Source organism: Papilio machaon, chromosome 20, assembly GCF_912999745.1.
Source record: "Papilio machaon chromosome 20, ilPapMach1.1, whole genome shotgun sequence".
Classification (NCBI taxonomy): Eukaryota; Metazoa; Arthropoda; class Insecta; order Lepidoptera; family Papilionidae; genus Papilio; species Papilio machaon.
The window spans coordinates 3939993-3960141 of NC_060005.1; the positions used below are offsets into that span (position 1 = coordinate 3939993).

General features: G+C 37.7%; 3 protein-coding genes across 3 annotated transcripts in view; 2 read left to right on the forward strand and 1 right to left on the reverse strand.

Moving 5' to 3' along the window:
- The window catches only part of LOC106716351, a 50696-nt gene extending 46764 nt beyond the window's left edge, over nucleotides 1–3932 (forward strand). Inside the window, exons 14-23 of the mRNA XM_045683001.1 lie at nucleotides 9–321; nucleotides 594–814; nucleotides 920–1019; nucleotides 1206–1360; nucleotides 1579–1872; nucleotides 2388–2572; nucleotides 2893–2995; nucleotides 3133–3300; nucleotides 3386–3511; nucleotides 3639–3932. Coding sequence (XP_045538957.1) covers nucleotides 9–321; nucleotides 594–814; nucleotides 920–1019; nucleotides 1206–1360; nucleotides 1579–1872; nucleotides 2388–2572; nucleotides 2893–2995; nucleotides 3133–3300; nucleotides 3386–3511; nucleotides 3639–3932 — 1959 coding nt within the window. The remainder of the gene's footprint in view (nucleotides 1–8; nucleotides 322–593; nucleotides 815–919; nucleotides 1020–1205; nucleotides 1361–1578; nucleotides 1873–2387; nucleotides 2573–2892; nucleotides 2996–3132; nucleotides 3301–3385; nucleotides 3512–3638) is intronic.
- Nucleotides 3933–9788: 5856 nt separating this feature from the next.
- LOC106716377 (synaptic vesicle glycoprotein 2B) overlaps nucleotides 9789–20149 on the forward strand; it is a 34867-nt gene continuing 24506 nt past the window's right edge. The window contains exon 1 of the mRNA XM_014509889.2: nucleotides 9789–9875. The gene's annotated coding sequence lies outside the window, so the exon portion shown is untranslated. The remainder of the gene's footprint in view (nucleotides 9876–20149) is intronic.
- Nucleotides 12270–17408, reverse strand: LOC123722151 (uncharacterized protein K02A2.6-like). Its single transcript, XM_045683002.1, has 4 exons — nucleotides 16697–17408; nucleotides 15524–16336; nucleotides 13526–15466; nucleotides 12270–12439 (listed from the first exon to the last, which is right to left on the reverse strand). Exons 1-4 carry the CDS (start codon nucleotides 17406–17408, stop codon nucleotides 12270–12272), a joined length of 3636 nt encoding a protein of 1211 aa, XP_045538958.1.

Sequence of the window (20149 nt, forward strand, 5' to 3'; positions counted from 1 at the left end):
GTTTATAGGTGAAACGTACTCGCGAGCGACTATCTTTGTCGATGCCACCTTCGCCTCCTGCAGCGCTCCCCGCAGCCCCCGCAGCCCCCGCAGCTCCCACCCCCTCACCTGCCCCCGCGGCCGTCGTTAACGTGAACCCCCTGACGTTGCCTGACACCATGAACCCCGCCATATTCCTGACTCGACTGCAGATGCTGCGCGCCAACAAAGAGGAGAGCACTAAGGAGTTGCTCCGCTTCGAAGATGATCCCGAGTTGGATCTCAAACAGCGACTCGCGAGGTTCTTTAAGGCGCTGTTCAACTGCATTTTGGCTGTCAAAGGTAGTTAACAATAATACTATCATTATACAAAAATATAGTCAACAAAGGAAAATAACAATTTATTCAAATTATATGAAAAGCTCTAGTACACTTGTGAGAGAGAATGTGTGAATGAATTTGTGTTGAAATTATTATTAGTACTATCCTCCTGTCAATTACGATAATAGTTCTCTATATAAAAAGTTCCTTTACGTTTTCATTAAAGGAAAACTGTATAAATATTTAAAGTAACATGTAATTATACAAAATCATGTAATTGTCTTTATTTATAGATGAGTCCGGTAAGCAGTTGTGTGCGCCGTTGTTGAAATTAAAATGCGATCGTAAGACAGAGGGCGCGGCGGAGCTCGGCGCGGTTGAGACTCGCATACGTACACTGCGTTACGACACCGCAGCGCACTTTGATAATGAAATCACAGCTATATTTGCTGCAGTTATCAGAGAACATGGCCGGAATACAGATATTGGAGCTGCGGCTGCCCAACTCAGAAAGGTATATTACTTACAAGTTGTATGTTAATTTTTGCTGTAATGAAAATTACATAATAAGGTGGAAAAATATGCAGAAAATTGTAAATGTTTATAAATTTCTATTCAGGTTTACAACTCTGCAAAGTCAGATTTCGCTGAGCAACTGCAAAAGATTTTAGGACCGCAAGAACCTTTGCCGGCTGGATTTGTACAAAAGGGTAAAACTGGTACGTATAATGTATTTACATAAATGTTTTTTTTTTATTAAATGTAACACAAATACTACCTTATGCTCTATTAGTGTTTTAAAATGGGGGGTTAAAAAAAATATTTTCCTCTTTAGTATCTCTTTACTCTGTCCTGCGACTAGTACGATGTTAGAAAACCATATTAATAGAATGTTTATATGACAGAGGAAGTGATCCTGTGCATCTGTGGGCTGCACGTGGAGGAGGGGCTGATGGTGCAGTGCGGTGGTGCGGGTTGCGGCGTGTGGCAACACGCGCGCTGTATGCGCGTCGCTGACACACGCGCCCCGCACTACTGCCACAACTGCTCACAGCGACCGGTGAGTCTACCTTTCTATGTATTTTATCTCTCAATTTTATCTGTGTGCTATACTGTTATTGTGCTCTACTCAGACTCGAACGAAGTACCGAGTCGTCTAGATATTTAAAAACCTCAATACTCACTAGAAATATGACAGACCAGGTGAACTAGTATGTCGCGGTAGGTGACTGCAGTGACGAGTAATAAAAAAAAAACGATTTAATTTCAATTTCGTAGGTGGATCGTGAAATACCTCTAGATGAATACACGGAGGATGGGCATCAGTTCTACTTGTCGCTGATGCGGGGAGAGCTGCAGGTGCGGCAAGGGGACACGGTGTATGTGCTGCGGGATATACCCATTGATGCCCGTAGACCAGATGTCAGCGCGAATGTTGACGCGCATGACGTCACTGACACACATGACGTGCATGACACGCAGCGTGTCAAACGTACTGACCGCACCGAGCGCACGGACAGGAAGAAACTCAAGCTGCCCAAAGGAAAGGATAAGGAGGACACAAACAATAAGGTCCGTATACTATCTAATATATAAAATTCTCGTGTCACAGTTTTCGTTCCCGTACTCCTCCGAAACGGCTTGACCGATTCTCATGAAATTTTGTAAGCATATTCCCAACATTTAGTTTTTTTTTAACTGCGCGCGGACGGAGTCGCGGGCGACAGCTAGTAAACTATAAACGTGTTGAGTTAGTTGCGTACACAAATATTTAAATTGATTGGTGTTATATTCTGATAATTTTCAAAATTACAAGGTTTTTAAAACAATGCACTATGTTGAGCTATATTTTTTTTATATCGTAAGGTGGAAAACGAGCAAGCTGAAATCGCCGAACTATAGACATTTTCAATTGTAGAGGGAGGAGGGACGCATTATAAGGAGTTACATTTCTTAGCATTTCCTTTAAATAATCCATTCCTTATCATCCTTTCCCTTTCCTTATAAGAAACGGATGGGAAGGGAAAGGGACTTCTGTCTAATATGCTATCTGTAGATAGTGATGGTAAATGTGATATATGACGCAGACGAGCGGCGGGCAAGAGGCGGAGGTGCGCAAGCACACATACCAGACGATAGGCTCGGTGGCGGTTTCTGAGCTGGACATATTCCGTGTTGAACGACTCTGGAAACACAAGGATACACAAGAGCGCTACGTCTACGGACATCATTACCTGCGCCCGCACGAGACCTTCCACGAACCTACTAGAAAGTTAGTACTAACACTTATATTTTCTTTTCCTTGCTCTTTATCAAAGCATCTGAAATCTATATATATAAAAGAAAGTTGTGTTAGTTACACTATTTATAACTCAAGAACGGCTGAATCGATTTGACTGAAAATTGATGGGCAGGTAGCTTAGAACCAGGAAAAGGACATAGGATAATTTTTACACCGTTTTCTATTTTTTATTCCGCGCGGACGGAGTCGCGGGTAAAAGCTAGTTACTCATATATTGATGTATAGGCTATTGACACATTTGATAGATTACTTTTTTTGGGATGTATAAATTATATGTTTTTTTTTTCTAGATTTTTCCCGAATGAAGTAATGAGAGTGCCGTTGTATGAGGCGGTTCCAATCGAGCTGGTCATGTCACAGTGCTGGGTTATGGATCTTAATACTTACTGCAAGGTACTATAATTTTATTCAATGTAGTATGAAGTCTCAGGAAACCGAATCGGCTTGACTGAGCTCAAATGATTAAAGGAACAGATGAAATTAATAATTATTAATGATTGTTAGTTTACATGACGTGTATCTGTTGTCAGGGTCGTCCGGTGGGGGCGCGCGAGGAGCACGTGTACATCTGTGAGCTGCGCGTTGACCGCACTGCGCGTCTCTTCACCAAGGTGTCGCGACCCAAGTACCCGCTCTGTACGCGACCATACGCCTTCGACCACTTCCCGCACCGGCTTAAGATCACACGTACATATGCGGTCAGTACACTCACATATACATACATATGTTAATATTATATTTGTTTGATAATAGTTTTAATAAATGTGTATTTGTACATTGCAGCCGCATGAAGTATCGCCCGAGTATTTGAAAGGCAGAGCAGCAAAGAGTGCCGCGCCCGATAAGTCGAGCAAGGCCGCCGCTGATAAGAAGAAAACTATATCCGTACCTCTCGCCCTTGGAGTTAAGGTGAGGTTTTGTTTAGATGTATATGTCGAAGCGACGTCGCTTACATTAACAAAGTTGACCTTCCCATTACTGAATAGCCTGATAAATTTATTATAGTACTTACAAGACATTAAATGTTATGTTGCAGACTCCATTGAGCGCTGCGACGGCGCAGGAGCGACGAGAGCGACAGAAGGAGCGCGTGAACAGCGTAGCGCGGCGACTGCTTGCGGCGGGGGGCGGGCGCGGCGCACTCGACGCCTCCTACCTTCTAGCACCCGGCCCTGCCCATCCCGCGGACCCCGCCCCGCCCACACCGTCTACGTCAGACCCCGCCCCCGCCCCGAACTCTGGTGAGGCCGCCCCCGCCCCTGCCCCGCCTGGTGTCCGCCCGCCCCGCGCCGCGCGCCGCCCCCGACGTCTGCCCCCGCGCGCCTCCTGACGCTGCCGCTCTTGTCACGCATAGCCCACTCCCTCCTCCGCCCACGCCCACGCTCACTGCGACACACATCTGCAATTATAATATGACAACTAAAGTTGGTGCCAAGTAAAGCTGGCTTTACCTAACACACTTCTATAGCGGTCACAAATTCAAACAGATATTGACGTTTCTCGCTCATTTAAAATAACGACTTTGATAGCTCTTCTGCTGTATATAGTATCAATTCGTATATTTATTATATTAGTATGATATTGTAGATATTGTAGATATTGTATTTATTGTCTATTAAAACGTATAAAAATGGATTATTGTACATTCTGTATTTTATAATTATGTTGTATCAATTCTACATTTAACAAACTCTGTAAATACATTACAAAAATAAAATTACTTATTATATAATAAGGTATTGAAGATATCGATATAAATGGAACATTTGGATAAATGTAAGTTATAAAATTATTCACACATTTTACTCGAATCCAGTAACATTTATTATATTTCATTTTCATAGTAAACATACAATAATTAAAAATAAAAACGCTTTCCTGTCTACTTGATAAAACATCGTATATATTTATCTTATCGTTGGTTTCTGAGACCAACATGTATAAAACATATCGTCATCCGTATCATATTTGACAAAACAGATTACAATATGTTTTATACAAGGATTTTAGTCTCAGAAAGCAACGATTAATAATTATTTAATTTTCAGTATTATTGTTTAACTAAGACACTTAATGTACATTTAATTATCTCGTTAACAACATATTGGTTTTCTTGGTGTCATGTAATGGCATTATTATAGTTATTTATTTTAAATCGTGATGTAAATTTCAAGATTTGATAAATACTTTATTAAATATTGTAGCGCAATTTACTTCATCGTGGGTTTCTGAGACTAAAATCTCCGTTTTAAACATACTGTTTTTTTTTCTTGGCAAAGATAATGAGAGTGAAGTTTTACAGAGATTTTTGTCTGAGAAATCAAAGTTGAGTTTTGTATCTCAGTTGTCAATTTGATGTCAACTTGTTAAATAAAATGTAAAGTTTTTAAGATTATCTTATAATTATTAATAGTAAATTAAATCATTTAAATGTAAATTTCTCAAAAAAAAAATTCTAGTATTAAAAATGTTAACTATGAGTTGCCATTAACGAAAAATCCGTATAAAACATTATCTTGTTTTTTTCTACGGGAATTAATGTGGGTTTTCACAGATACATGTATAGACATGTATAGTTATATCTCAAGAACAAATTGTGTTAATACAAGTGTCATGGAAACCAACAATTAGGTTTTTGTACAAATATTTCGTTAGTGGAAACCCACGGTTAAGAAGCACAAGATATGTTTGTTACTTAAGATAGTAGTAAGGAGAGCATCAAGCACAACCCTTACACGCAGAGTCGAAAATAGTTTAGTGTAGATTTAGTATGAGAAAATCTTCCCTGAGTGATTGACTTTGAGTGCGGTAGATTACATTCCGCTAATAGTAACAGTCGGAGACAATAATAACTTAGAAAGGTCCGGTGCTGCGGGATGAACACTTGCTATGGAATCTCTTGATGTGTAAATAAAAAAAAATAATGTGATCTTAAAGTCATAATATTTTTATAAGATTGCAGTGAAATTCGCTTCAATGTGTTTTTACACGTTTTTTAATCTTTTATTATCTAGTTTTGTATTAATAATTTATTTTCCATTTTCTTTATTATTAGTAACTTTGAGTCATGTCAGAGTAATCTCAGGATTAACTTAGGTTACTTAGGTTGATTTAAGTTTGCATGCTATTGGCTGTACTCCAGTTAAGTTATATTAGATTAGTTAATATAAATGTTAGGGAAATCGATAGACTAAAGAATTTACTATAATAACAAGTGGTGCGAACTGATGTTGAGCATTGAAAAGATTTAATAGGGTTAGATGCGGACATGTTGTTTGGAGGTTGTTAATGTAATAGTTTTTAATATGAACTTTTATCTTCAATTAGATAATGGTTAAAATGATAGACAGGTAACAGTGAGGTCTCCTGCAGGCTTCGGGAAGGAGGTTCTACGGTCATGCCTTAATATCATGTACTAAAATCTCTCTATATTTTTTATGCTTAGTGTAAGTTGTAAATATAATAGTTGACATTTAAGGTGGATTGGTTGTTTTAATTTAATTAAAATTATATTATTATTATATATTTATATATATATACAGGTTACTGCATTGTTTGATTGTGGCCATCGGCCATACGTTCGCAGCAACTCGCCACGGCCGTTGTGATTGATGAGAACAAATTGTTTTTGTTTCTAATTTATTTGTTCTAATTTATTTATCGAGTCATCGGTATTTTTTAATTATTTTAGAGGTAATTTGCTTGTATTAAAGTAGGTTTCTGAGATCAAAATATCTGTATGAAACATATCGTCATTATCTTTGACACAACAGAGATAATACGTTTTTAATGGAGATTTTGGTCTCGAAAACCCACTATAAGTTTTATTGATTTGCTTTTTATGCATTAAATGCTTTTGATCAACGGCGGTCGACTGTCAAATGGAGCTGAAAATAATTGATCCCAAAATCTAGTACAAATCTCCACCGTAATGCCATTCGATTAGGGTCTGTTTTTCCGTGTGTTTTGATTTAATTTATAAGAGTAACTAGCTGTCTAGTGAAAACTTTGTTTTGTATGCAGTTTATTGAGGAGTCATAGATAATATTGTTGATTATTGTAAAGTATAACTACGATTTGTAGACACATTTACTCTGGCCTGCACAAACTTGCACACGATGTCTGTCGCCACTTAGATAGTCGTAAATGAAACACTGCGCACTTGTCTATGGATAAAGTATTTAACAATTAAATGAAAGTGAAATTTCATAAATGTACTTAATTATTAAAACAATAGATTTTCAATAGAATTATATAATACAATTGCATGCCGATTTCAGATGGATGAGGTATATAAAGTTTAAATAGTTGCCCCTTTTAATCATGTCCAATAATTTTGGGATCAAAATTCTTTATTATTTTCTGTATTTGGCAACTAAATTTTGACAAATGAAATTCTAAACGTCCACAGTTGATGTAATTAATAAAAAAGTAATTTCCCTTTTTTTATCTTATTTGGTTTTTCTGGATTTTTACACTTTATCTTGTTTATTTATTTTAAACTTTACAACAATAACATTAGTAATTTCTAAGTTTTTATTTCACTACAGCTGTGGACTTGAGGGAATACAAAATATTCTTTTATGGTGTACCGAGCAGCTTTATTATTGTACGTAGTTTTTTTGTTTAAGATGCCATTTGTTGTAACTCATGTTTTAATATTAAAATAAAAAAAACTTTTAAAATACCTATTTTTATTTCTCTTCCCGAATCTAGATATTAAAATTGCAATGGTCTCATGAAACAAATGTTATTTTTAATAACATAACAGTAGGTAAGCCCAAATCAGCATATGATCTTGGTTATTACGACAAGCTGCAAATTTTCTTCAATATAAATAACATATTTAACCTCAAGAATCCTCAAAGAATAAAAAAATAATTAAGTTGGGCAAAGTGTTTTTCACTAAAGTTTTATGTAAATATAAGATACAAATTTACATTAATTTGTTAATATAAATTTGGATCAATTGATCTAAGAAATTTATATCGTTTTTTTTTTCAGCTTTTACAGTTTAAATGAGTTCGGACGACATAGTTGCATTCTGCATAAATCGGAGTAAAAGTTATTTAAAAAAAGAACATAGAACCTACCCTGTTCTATATTCTAAAAGTTTGACAAGTGCAAGTACTAGAATCTCGGGTAAATACGAGTTAAATTGCTAAACAGAAATAAAACTAAAGTGTATATAATAAGATTAATGAACAAAATAACGATGTGCAACCAAGTTACGTTCTCTCATACAACGATGTATGAATATAGAAGATGCGAGAGCAGTGTACATAACTACCTGCGGCCAAAATGGTATATTCACAGGGGGTGAGTATTTTTCTAATTTAAATCTCCGAGTATTATTAACTCAAAAACCGTGAATGATATTTTGTAATCGATGGGAATGTTGTGCCTTAAAATCTTTAAACAAATACTTGTTCGATTAAAATATATCTCGCTTTATTGGATAAAACTAGAACAGATTTTGTACAGAACAGTACATTGTTAAACAGAAGATGCCGATGTATTCGCAATGTTCAATATACGTCATTGATGTATGGATAACGATAAGTTGAGAGGAATCTTACGATAGGCATCGGTGTTGTTGTCCAGTGGGACAGAATTACCGTGAAGTTGAGTCACTGCCTCGTATTGTGTGCGAGCGGAAGCGAATGATTGTCTGCAAATAATCCCGTGCCTCTACTTTTGTTACTCGCTTCTAACGTAATTTACAACCTACGAGTACTACTACGCATCTAGTCTTTGTCCTCATTGCGTGAAGACAAGAGATTTGGATCATTTGGAAGTCCCTTAAATTTAGCTTAGAAATTAATATCTATTAGAAACCATTTTACGACACGAGTCTTTCAGTTAGTAATTTAAAATAATTTGGACACGAATGTGTCATAAATCTGAAAGCAATAAGGGTACATAATTAATCCTTTTACTTTCTAGACTGCACTGGATGCATTCACAATAAAGTTTGTGTAAGGTTCATTGTACAGCAAGAGAAAATACGTCTATCGATCTGTTACAACATAAATGTACATGATAGGAATGGTACATAAATTCGCACTTGTATTTTTAACAATATGTCTAACTGCAGTTTTTTAACTTGGGGATAAAATATAGAGGTAGAGTGACGCATAGGAACCATCGTTTACACAAATAAAACAGTTCGTATGTATTGATGTTTCATAATTTTGTCTAGTATCATTGTTTGGGTAAATGTACCGCTTTATTATTAAAATATTGTCTCCTTACCAAGTTATCACGATTGTGAAGTCCTATTATCGGAATCCTTCTGTATTTCTGAACTGTAATGTAAAATTCGACTAATAAAGGGATATACCTAAATGTTCCTTCGGCACTTCCTTGCCATTCATTTCACATAATTGAATTAGACAGGCGTCAAGGGCATACGGCTATACGCATTCAGCCTGATGAGTGTGCGTGCCGAAAGCCTAACTTTAGTCCCGTTTCCCTTCCCGCCCTTTTCTTATAAAGAAAGGATGGGAAGAGGAAGTGAATTTGGTATAGGAGAGGACGCATAGGAAGGGGATTTATTCTTTTCTGTGCCCCTCCTCCTCCGTAAATTAACGCTAAACAGGTGGATAGGTAGGTAGACATCTGCAATTGCGGATGTCTAAGCACAGCGGTCGCCTCTATTTTTCGACGTTTTCAGGTGGCCTATTGATCGTTTGCCACCTTATGATTAAAAAAAAAAAGATTTGTTACAGATGATCTTGATATCGTCCTTTCTTATTTACGTTCTTCTGGTCACTATGTCTACAATTTGCTCCCTAACCCACAATGCTACAAGGCTTTCATTCCTGTCGCAAACGGCTTTCTCATTAATTCTTGATTCAATGTAGCAATCAGCAATCAATTATCAAAATATACAGATATCAAACACTGCATTTGAAGCGGCGAGCTACTGCGGACAGCATAAAACACATACTGTAATAACACAATGTGATGCAGACAAAACCAATTGTTATGATGTATGTAGGGTCGAGCGACAGGACGCGGTATTATTTGGTCAGTAGTCATCCAGCTCTCTGCCACTAACGCGTGCTTGAACAGTCGGACCGTGACAAGTACGTTCAAAATTTAATTCCAAGTTAATTTTATTACCTTTATTGCGCGGTTAATTACCGAGACGAGTGTATCTTAGTTTTGACGTGTTGCTCTCGAGGCATGAAAACAGCGCCGCGCGCTCGACCTCTACCTCTCAAACAAAATCATTGTCTCCAATTCATCTTGGAAGAATTATGCACTCGTAAGTTATCAGACATATAGCCAACCTAAAATTTACTGTAAGTCATAGATTTAGGCAGATTACAGACGTTCAGTCAACACGATTTCTACTGTATTAATAAATCTAAACACCAGTATCCTTTGTTACATGGCACATTTAACATAATGAAACAGTTAAAAAATAGATGAACAAATTTGTTCTGAGTTTTTATGTTTATGTCCTCTTTAAATACTGCCACTCAATTTACAACATAAATTTGACCTATCACTTTTTTTTCATTCATTCAGACTGTACCACCGAATTATAAATTATATTTATCGTCACATATCTTTTTTAAACTTTCTGGTTTTCAACCTTTTTGGATAATCAAACTGAGATTCTCTTCGAGTATATAATAATAAAAAAAATAACATGTAATATTTTTAATTTCATATTATTTAGTACAACGAAAAGCGTATTTAAATATTATTTCAATAAAAACAAAACAATTTAGCAATGAAATATAATTTATATTTAATGTTTAAAATAAAATATTTCAAAACTCCAAAATAAAAGATGTTACGGTTAATGTTGTTCTCACTATTTTAAATAGTGGATTAAAAACGTTATACTCTTTATCTTATTTTAAATATATATTCAGTTGATATTAAGTAATTATACTAAAATAAATTTATTAATTAAGTGAAAATAAAAAAAACGTTTTCACAAATTATTGACTTACAATATTCTTCACTCGTTTGACAACACTGAAGTAATTGTCTTGTTTAAAGCTAACTTTGTCTGTGTTAAAATATTGATCACAAAGATTTTTTTAACGCCTTTGTAGAACTTGGACAAAGAATGGTATGAAAAATGTTTAAAAATGTCTGAAGCAAGTTGACAATTCAAATGCATAGTGTCGAAAAGAAAACAAAAGCTTGTCTTGTCGAAATTACTAGTCATAGCTAACCTATGCCACCTAACAGAATGGACTGATTTTGGTTCTCTATCACGCAGGTTATAATTTCCTAACGTACTGTTTGTCAATTAGTCATTTAAAGATGTAGGACGATTGTCCGCCGGAAGCCGCTACAATTCTGTCGTACCAATTCGGCCTACATCTACCTTTTGTGCATTTAAATGCTTCAACATGTCTTTTAAATTTAGTTGGTTTCTCAACATTTTATTATAATAGAATTTTTAATGTGTTATTTTGCATAATTATATATCCAAATAGCGTCGGTAAATCAGGAGTTAAGCACTTGACTAGCAATCTGCAGGTCCTGGGTTCCAATCCGGCCATGTACCAATGTGTTTTTCGATTTTCGATTTACATATGTACATTTATCCGACGTTCTTACGGTGAAGGAAAATATCGCGATGCAACCTGCACATATCTCAGAAGGAATTCAAAGATATGTGTGAAGTCTACCAACCCGCACTTGGCCAGCGTGGTTGACTATGGCCTAGTCACCCTTAACTTGGGGTAGGCTCCGAGCCCCTCGGTGGGGACGTATAGTGAGCTGATGATGATATTTCCAAAACATGGATAGAAGAGTCCGCTTTCTTTACCTGTAGGTTCATAAAGCTGTATACAGGATGGTTTGAAATACGTCCACTACCCACTGGCAATAACATGACACTTATTATCATTTATCTCTCTTGCTTACTTTGTTATAACTACGCACAACGCGATCTTACTATCTCTGTATATTATTTCAAGATTTTTAACTAAGTTGTAAATAAACAAATGGAACTATAACGTCATTAGACACGGGACTAAACATATTTGTTCGTTAGAGGACCTTCTTAGTTTTTTTGAACCATAAATATGTTTTCGATAATTAGGAATTTCCACATACATAATCTATTGTTCAATTGAGTATGCGATACTTATGCACGTGATTTTTCAAGCAAGAAACAAAAACCACACGATAATTAAACGAGTGACGTCACTCAAGGATTTAAAAGCGCTTTCTTGCGTCAATTTTCAAAGGAAAAAAATGTATTACGATTGTAGTGACTGAGTTCAAAAGCCTTATCATACTAATATTATAAATGCGAATGTTTAAATAGATGTATGTTTGTTAGAAAGTATCTCCGGAACGGCTTAACGAATCTCGATTAAATTTGGCATAGATATAGAACATAGTCTAGAAGAATACATAGGTTACATATCATTTTTTTTAATTCTGTGCGGATGGAGTCGCGGTCGACACCTAGTTCTGAATAATTTTACGAGTACTTATATTTTACGCAACCATATGTATATGTTTCATAAAGTCACAATAAGCCAACGCTATATTTCGACCATTTCATTTAGTCACTAGCTGTCGCACGCAACTCTGTCCGCGCGGTATTAAAAAAACATCCAACCATCCATCCATCTAAACATTCGAATTTATAATATTAGTGAGAGTAAGATTTATTTTAATATTAGCCTTCCAAATTAGACTTGATTAGTTTTGGTTTCTTTCGCATTATTTGACAGATAGGAGTAAAGATTTCCGAAGCCAACAACAATATAAATATGATTTGCGTCGTTTTGCAAATCGCCTTCACTGCCGGCGCGAGCGCGGACACAATGGACGTTTCCGCTAACCAGCCTAATCCAATTAATGAATACATAATTGCCGATAAAAAATGTTCAGCACCGCCTCCCGCTGCTGAAGCATTTTATCAATACAATAGAAATGCGTAGTCCACATGAGGAATAATTTAAAATAAACCAACTAGGCGACTCCTACGCATACAATTCCCAAAAGTCTGTATTCCATTCAGAATAATATCATGCACATTTAAACAAAACATGATGTCCAATTTTTATTTCACGAATATAAAGTTCTTGTTTAACAAAGTTTGATAAATACAAAAATATTGTTATGCTCGAAAACTAGTTACGTTACTTTATGCGTAGGATCCGGTTAAAAGCTTGGTCTGCGTTAAACTTTTGTAAATTGCTATATTTTGCCTTGGATATGGATATGAACCAACAAGTAACCATGTAACCGTAAGGCCCTTCGAACACAATGTAATGTTAATCTTTACAACCCGGTAATGCGATTTTCAAGAGGGCGGAACACTTTTGTATACTGACTGAATAAACGGGTCGACGATTCAACGTTGTGCTTACGGAGACCGCGCTACGCGATACTCGCGACGCAAGTATACAAGTTTTGGAAAATTTAAGTTTCCTTGAGTATGACGGGCGTTAATTAACCGACTATTAATGTTTTAATAACACAATTTTTAATTTTCTGTAATAAAACTCCATGTTGAGCAAGACTAATATTTTAATGTACCCTCTGAATAAACATAAAAATGCACAGATAACAAATCATTCACTTGTTTATGAATACAGATACTACATCATCCTCCTTCCTTTTTTTTTTTTTTTTTTTACCAAAACACTATGCAAAAATCTTACAAACTAATTAGAACAGCAAAACTTAAACTTAACATAAAGTAAATACTTTTTTTTTTTTTTTTTTTAACCATAATAATAACAGAAAAAAAAATTAAACTATTAACATTTAGCTTAATGTAAAACTAAATAAGTATTTTAAACTTCAATTACGGAAACAAATTTTTTAACTTATTTTTCGCTGAAATAGCCGCCTGCCTAACATCAATTTTTTGCGCATTATTATTGGGTAAGAGTGAAGACGTTGCGATTGTGGTGGCCTCGTTACCTAGGTCGCGTTGTAATGCCGAGTCTGCGCTAGACGTTCCCGGGATGCAGCCGCTCTCAGTGGGTTCAGTAGCGCCATAGGCACTGCCCTGCTGACCAATATTAATCAAATGCCGCCTATTACGTCTGTAACATCTGCCCGCGGCATCACTAACAAAATAAGATCGTGGTTGAGCAGCGCGCGCCTGCACACGGCCGCGCCTGCGCCGACTCACTCCGTCCGCGATGATCACCTCCTGCCCGGCCTGCAGCTCCGGGAGTGCCCTCGAGTGACAGTCGTATCTAGTTTTACACTTAAATTGTTTTTCTCGAATGTTTTTATAATCATCGCTATTGTCTCGAGAAGGTTTAAGTTTGCTCAGATGAATGGGAAGCCGAGTATTTATCCTACGACCCATCAATAACTCCGAAGGTGAAGCGATGCCGTCACGCGGTGTCGCTCGAAAATTTAATAATCCTAGATAAAAATCAGTGCCCGACAAATACGATTTCTTTAACATTTCTTTTACGGTTCTAACAGTTCTCTCACTCCGTCCATTCGACTGCGGATAATGGGGCGACGTCGTGATATGATCAAAACCCCACGTCCTACAAAACAATGCGAACTCTTTCGACGCGTAAGCGGGCCCGTTGTCTGTCACCAGATGAGCCGGAATGCCGTGTCGAGCAAATTGCTCCTTTAAAGCGCCGATAACTGATCTGCTACAAATATTCGTTAACATAACTACCTCAACAAAATTCGAAAAGTAATCCACTAATATAAGATAATAGTTTTTTCCTATTTGAAAAATATCTGAACCTACCTTGACCCAGGGTATATCAGGTATGTGATGAAACAAGAGGGGTTCACGCGGGGGGCGCGGAGCGCGCTCTGTACACGCTGCGCAGCGCCGCACGCGCTGCTCGACATCGCGCGACATGCCCGGCCAGAACATGACCTCGCGCGCGTGCCGCTTGCAACGGTCTATGCCCATGTGCCCGTCGTGAACGCGTTCTATCATCTCCTTACGCAGACCGCGCGGTATATATACAAGATTGTCCTTAAAAATTATGCCATCGACGTATTCAAATAATTCCCTGTAGGACCACTGCGCGCGAACACGTTCATCGACTTCGTATTTATTGTCTGGCCAACCGTTACCTATATACGATATTAAAAGTTGACACTCTTCATCTTTGGCTGTAAATTCCTTAACAAGTTTTGTTTTTTCACTACTGAATCTGACATTTTCTAACAAAAAACAGGTCTGCTCCTCGACTTCGTTACTTATGTTATCCGACAATATTTCTCCTAGCGGCGCTCTCGACAGTGTATCCGCAATATACATATACTTTCCGGGCTTGTATACAACTTTAAAATCATAAGCTTGTGCCCTCAACATCATGCGTTGGAGGCGAGCCGGCACCGAGTCCAAAGATTTCTTAAACAAGGATTCTAATGGTTTGTGGTCTGTCTCCACTGTAACGTCCGACCTACCGAAAACATATTGATGGAACCGCTCCAACGCAAAAACGATAGCCAGTAATTCCTTTTCAATCTGCGCATAGCGACATTGCGTGTCGTTAAGCGTCATGGAGGCAAACTCGACGGGACGACCTCGCTGCAGCAGTACGGCGCCGAGCGCGCGCGCACTCGCGTCCACCGACACCAGCACTGGCGCGCGCGTCTCGTACAACGCTAACACGGGCGCGCCGCTCAGCAGCCGCTTGACGCGCGTCACCGCCGCCTCATGTACCCTGTCCCAGCACCACACGCTATCTTTTTTTAACAAACATCTCAACGGATAAACTTCCTCGGAATAATTCGGTATATATTTCGATAAATAATTAACCATGCCCAAAAAACGTTCCAAAGACGGCCTATCTTTAGGTGGTGGCATATCCGTAATAGCCCTTAATTTACTCTTATCTATTTGCATGCCGCTAGCGCTGAAAGTATGACCTAGATAATTAATTTGTTTTACGGCGAATTCACATTTTTTACGATTAAATTTAATACCTACTTCTCTGGCCCTATCGAGAAGGGCCTTTAAGCGCCTATCGTGTTCTTCGATATTTACGCCCCAAACGACAATATCGTCTACGAACGAGTCAACGCCTTCTAAATCCTCTAGAATCTGTCGAATTTTTGAATGAAAAACTTCCGGTGCACAATTAATTCCGTACGGTAAGCGCAAGAACTGGTAACGCCCGAAAGGCGTCCCGAAAGTACATAAATCGGCGCTCGCATCATCGATCTCACACATCCAGAAACCCGAACGCGCGTCGAGCTTGCTGAAAACGGTGGCCCCTTGCAGCCTGCAAGCTATCTCCGCGAGCGTGGGCAACGGGTAGTGTGCGCGGCGCACGGCTTTGTTGAGCGGACGCGGATCAAGACACACGCGAATGCCGCCGTCCTTCTTGGCGGCCACCACTATCGCGTTAACCCACTCCGTCGGATGAGAAACTTTTCGTATCACGCCTAACTCCGTCATGCGATTCAATTCGACTAACAACTTTTGTCTAACACCTATAGGTATTTTTCTAACAGGACATATCGACGGTTGTACACTCTCATCGATTACAATTTTATATTTACCCGGTAACTTGCCTAACCCCTTGAACAAATCGTCGTAAGATGTAATGTCAATAGTATGGATACGCCTTATCATACCTAATTCTTCACAAGCATTTTTACCGAGTACACTTTGACAATTATGTTTAGTAACAATGAAATGCAAATTATATGTACGACTTTTGTATGTCCATGACAAATCACATGCTCCGACAACAGTTAAGTAATTACCACAAAATGACTGCGCTCTTGTGTTATCTGAATATAAAATAGCAAAGTCGCATCCTAGTCTTTTAAACGTATCTATAGAAATAACATTTAGATCTGAACCCGTATCTAGCTTAAATAACTCGCGATTTCCACTACAATTTAAAATTAAATATTCATACCATTTGCCGCCATACTTGTTGTCCTTACACTTTTCACGAAGAGTCGAAACATGATAAAGATCCTTATCACTATCACTTTCGTAACTTTCATTTAATTGCATTACTTTTTTATAAAACTTTTGCCGACAACACTTTTTAAAATGTCCTATTTGATTGCATAAAAAACAAATAGCTTTTTTAGCTGGGCAGGTAATATCGCTATTGCAATTGTAATTAGCGCAACAAAGACATTTAACTCGCGGCGAAACTTCGGAGCGCCGACGCGCCGCCGGCAGGGGGCGCTGTTGGCCGCCGCGACCGCGCCCGCGCCGCCCGTTGCCCCACGCGCCCGCCACGGCGTCCACCGCGAGGCCCGACGCTCCCGGCTCCGGCTCCGCCGATCCGCCTTTTGTTTCTTCTATCTGCTGAGTCTCCTCGTTAGACATTTCATTTGCCTGACATATTTTTACTGCCTTAGCCAGCGTAAGATCCTCGGTCCTGAGTAATCTTTCCCTCACGACGCCATCCGCTACTCCACAAACTATTCTGTCGCGTATCAAGCCGTCTTCTAAATGTTCGAACTCACAGGACTGACTCAACAATTTAAGTGCGGTGACATATTCGTCTATGGACTCCCCTCGGTTTTGAGATCGCGTAAAAAATTTAAATCTGGTGATCGTCGTATTTTGCTTCGATCCAAAGTGTTCATTAAATTTTTTCACCAAAATCTCGATATCCTCGGCGTCCTCATCTTTCGTAAATTTAAACGTAGTATACACATCATAACCTTCCGGGCCGATTAAATTCACTAACAGACTGCTTTGTACATCTTTTGTACTTTTGTGTACTCCCGACGCTTTCAAAAAGACTTGAAACTGTTTATACCACTTTCGCCAGGCGTCTGCGCGCGCCGCCGGCCCACCTTGTAAAATTAATTCTGCTGGAGGTCTAGCGTGCTCCATTTTAGCGCAAAACTACACTTTTCTAATAAAATCGTAATTTAACACCGCTGTCACCATGTAATAAAACTCCATGTTGAGCAAGACTAATATTTTAATGTACCCTCTGAATAAACATAAAAATGCACAGATAACAAATCATTCACTTGTTTATGAATACAGATACTACATTTTCAATATTCTATTATGAAGGAAAATAAGACACAGTACGACGATTTTTAAATAGTCGTATATTTAAAGTCTTCATTCGCAGGTTAAACCCATTAGTTTATTTCACAGCTTCATTCTCGCTAGAAAATATCTAAAATTCAAGTATTGTGTGAAAAGCAAAATGACCGAGAAGTTGCCAATAATTTATTTAATCGTTACTATTCATTCATTTTTGTAAGTTAATGAAAGTTTCCCGCCACAAGGTTTTTGTTTGAATGTCGAGAAGATATCTTTACTTTAAGAATGTATTCAGTGGCAAGTCGCAAGATGTGAAGTTACTCGCAACGTACTCGCGTGACTCTAAACTAGGACTGACATGCAACGTGTGGTGATGAACGTTTTATTATGAGTTTGTCTTCATTTAGGTCGCATTCAGACTCTTTCCTGTACGTCTTTCTTCCGTGGTAAGGATTGAGGAAATAAGTTTAATGAAATTGTTTTGATATCTCTGGGTAACTTCGGTGAAATAACATCTCAAGACAAGAGAAGCAGATTTACTCTGCGTTCTGGTTGAGTATTTACCCACCTTCGTTTTTGTTGGATAGTTTAACTTTTTATTGCAACTAAAAGTGATTTATATAGGTTGTGTCGCTAGCTTATATGTGTCGCCACAGAGAAGTTCGAGCCTAGCCCTAGCCAAGTTAGGTGTGACAAGGGCCACTGCAGATTGCTTAAATTGATACAAATCTTTAAATTTTCTTCTTCAATATATATGTTTATTGTCGTAGTAGGATGATCTGATGGTATCGTATGAAGATAGCCGAAATAGCGTCTCACGGCAGCCGGAACACTTCATACTGCCATTATTGATAAATTGCCGCCTCGATACAGAGCTCGTCGACCATTACAAACCTCTCCACACGATTTACACTTCTCACTTCAATGTCACATTGTCTCAAAGATAAAGGACACAAATTATGTAAATAGATGCTGGTACTAAATTGATCAGGAAATTTGTTATTTATTAAATACTAGCTGTCGCCCGCGACTCCGTCCACGTGAAATGAAAAAAATGTTGACGTGAGTTTCCATTGCGTGTGCACTAAAAGATTTTATTATCTCAGTTTTTTTTTTCAAGAAAAATGATGGACAACAAGTCGATATTGTATTTGTCAGCAATGGAAACCCGCGGAAATGATGTATATTGTATAATGTATCTTTTTAATTAATTCTTAAACTTAAGGTAACAATGATAACTGTCCAAGAAAATAATGACTAGAAACATTTTCTCAATTGAAAAATCAGGTACGTAGTAATTTATAGTTTTATTATTTAATGTGGAAAATGAAACATTTTTCTTTATCATTTGTTCAACTGAGAAAATTGATTGAGTGTTCTTTGGGCCACGGCAATTTATTCTCCGAGCATCTGCTTTTTATTACATCGATTTGTCACTTGTAGAGATTGAATTAGTGTGAGAGTGTTTGTTGATATCCTGCGTAGAAAGTTCCCTGTAGTACAACTGTCACCGGATGATGTTCGTTGTTACGGACGTAAAGGTATACATAAATAAATCGCTTATTTTTCTTTCGTTCCCTCAGGATAGCCTATTGGTTTAGGTGATGAGGATAGGAAAGGTCGCAGCTGCCTTCCGACTAGGTATTTTATGGAGTAACATTTTTAGAAACAACCTAGGAACCAGGAATCAAAAGAAAACTCTGTTTGTGAAACTGCAATGGACGAGTTTTAGGCGGGAAAATGGTACAATGGTATAAATTTCAACGCGTGAATAGGATCACGTAGTCATAGATGCAACTCCCTCGTCATTCTCACAGCTAATTTGGATAAATTCAAGTGACTTCAGTGCTCGTATGACTCATTTCTAAGTATCAACATTTTTATTTCATCAAAGTAGTTTTGACAGGAAATCAGATGTGTAAAAACTGGTTGATATTTGTGAGCCATGTATCGGGTGTGAACAGAAACGCGTTTCTTAATGCATATTATTTTTCAAGACAATTAAGACAAGAAGGCCGACTTTGTTGTCGCTGCGCTAACGAAGTAAGTAGTCAAGACAAGCGATATTTATAACTATCTGAAAACGTCATATTATGAAAGCTAGCTTTATCAAAAGACATTCCGGTTTGATTTGGATCTTGACGACACGCGTCCATCGAATGATGCTAAGAAATTAATGGTAATAATAATTAATCGCTTGTGCCTTTACCCTTTTTTTATATTTAAAATGTTATCGCCGTCTACGAAATTTCGTAACATATAGGAACCGAAGATGGATTTGCCCTAGTTCAGGAACCAAGGCTTCCACATAATTGTGTATATGAGTGTTACAATAAAGCAGTTATTTATTTATTTATTTATTTACAAACTTAGGAAGTAAACCCTTTAATTTGTATATTGTATGCAACTAGGTGATCTATAGGTTAGAGAGTTTCGGACTAACGAGAAACAACCTTTTGAAGTTGTAGCGTACAGCGGTGGGAATAAGCACAGATAAACAAATCTTTTATCAAGGCATTTATTTAGTTAAGATTTTTGTAATCAAAGTCGATAACAAACATGACGATATTCATTTA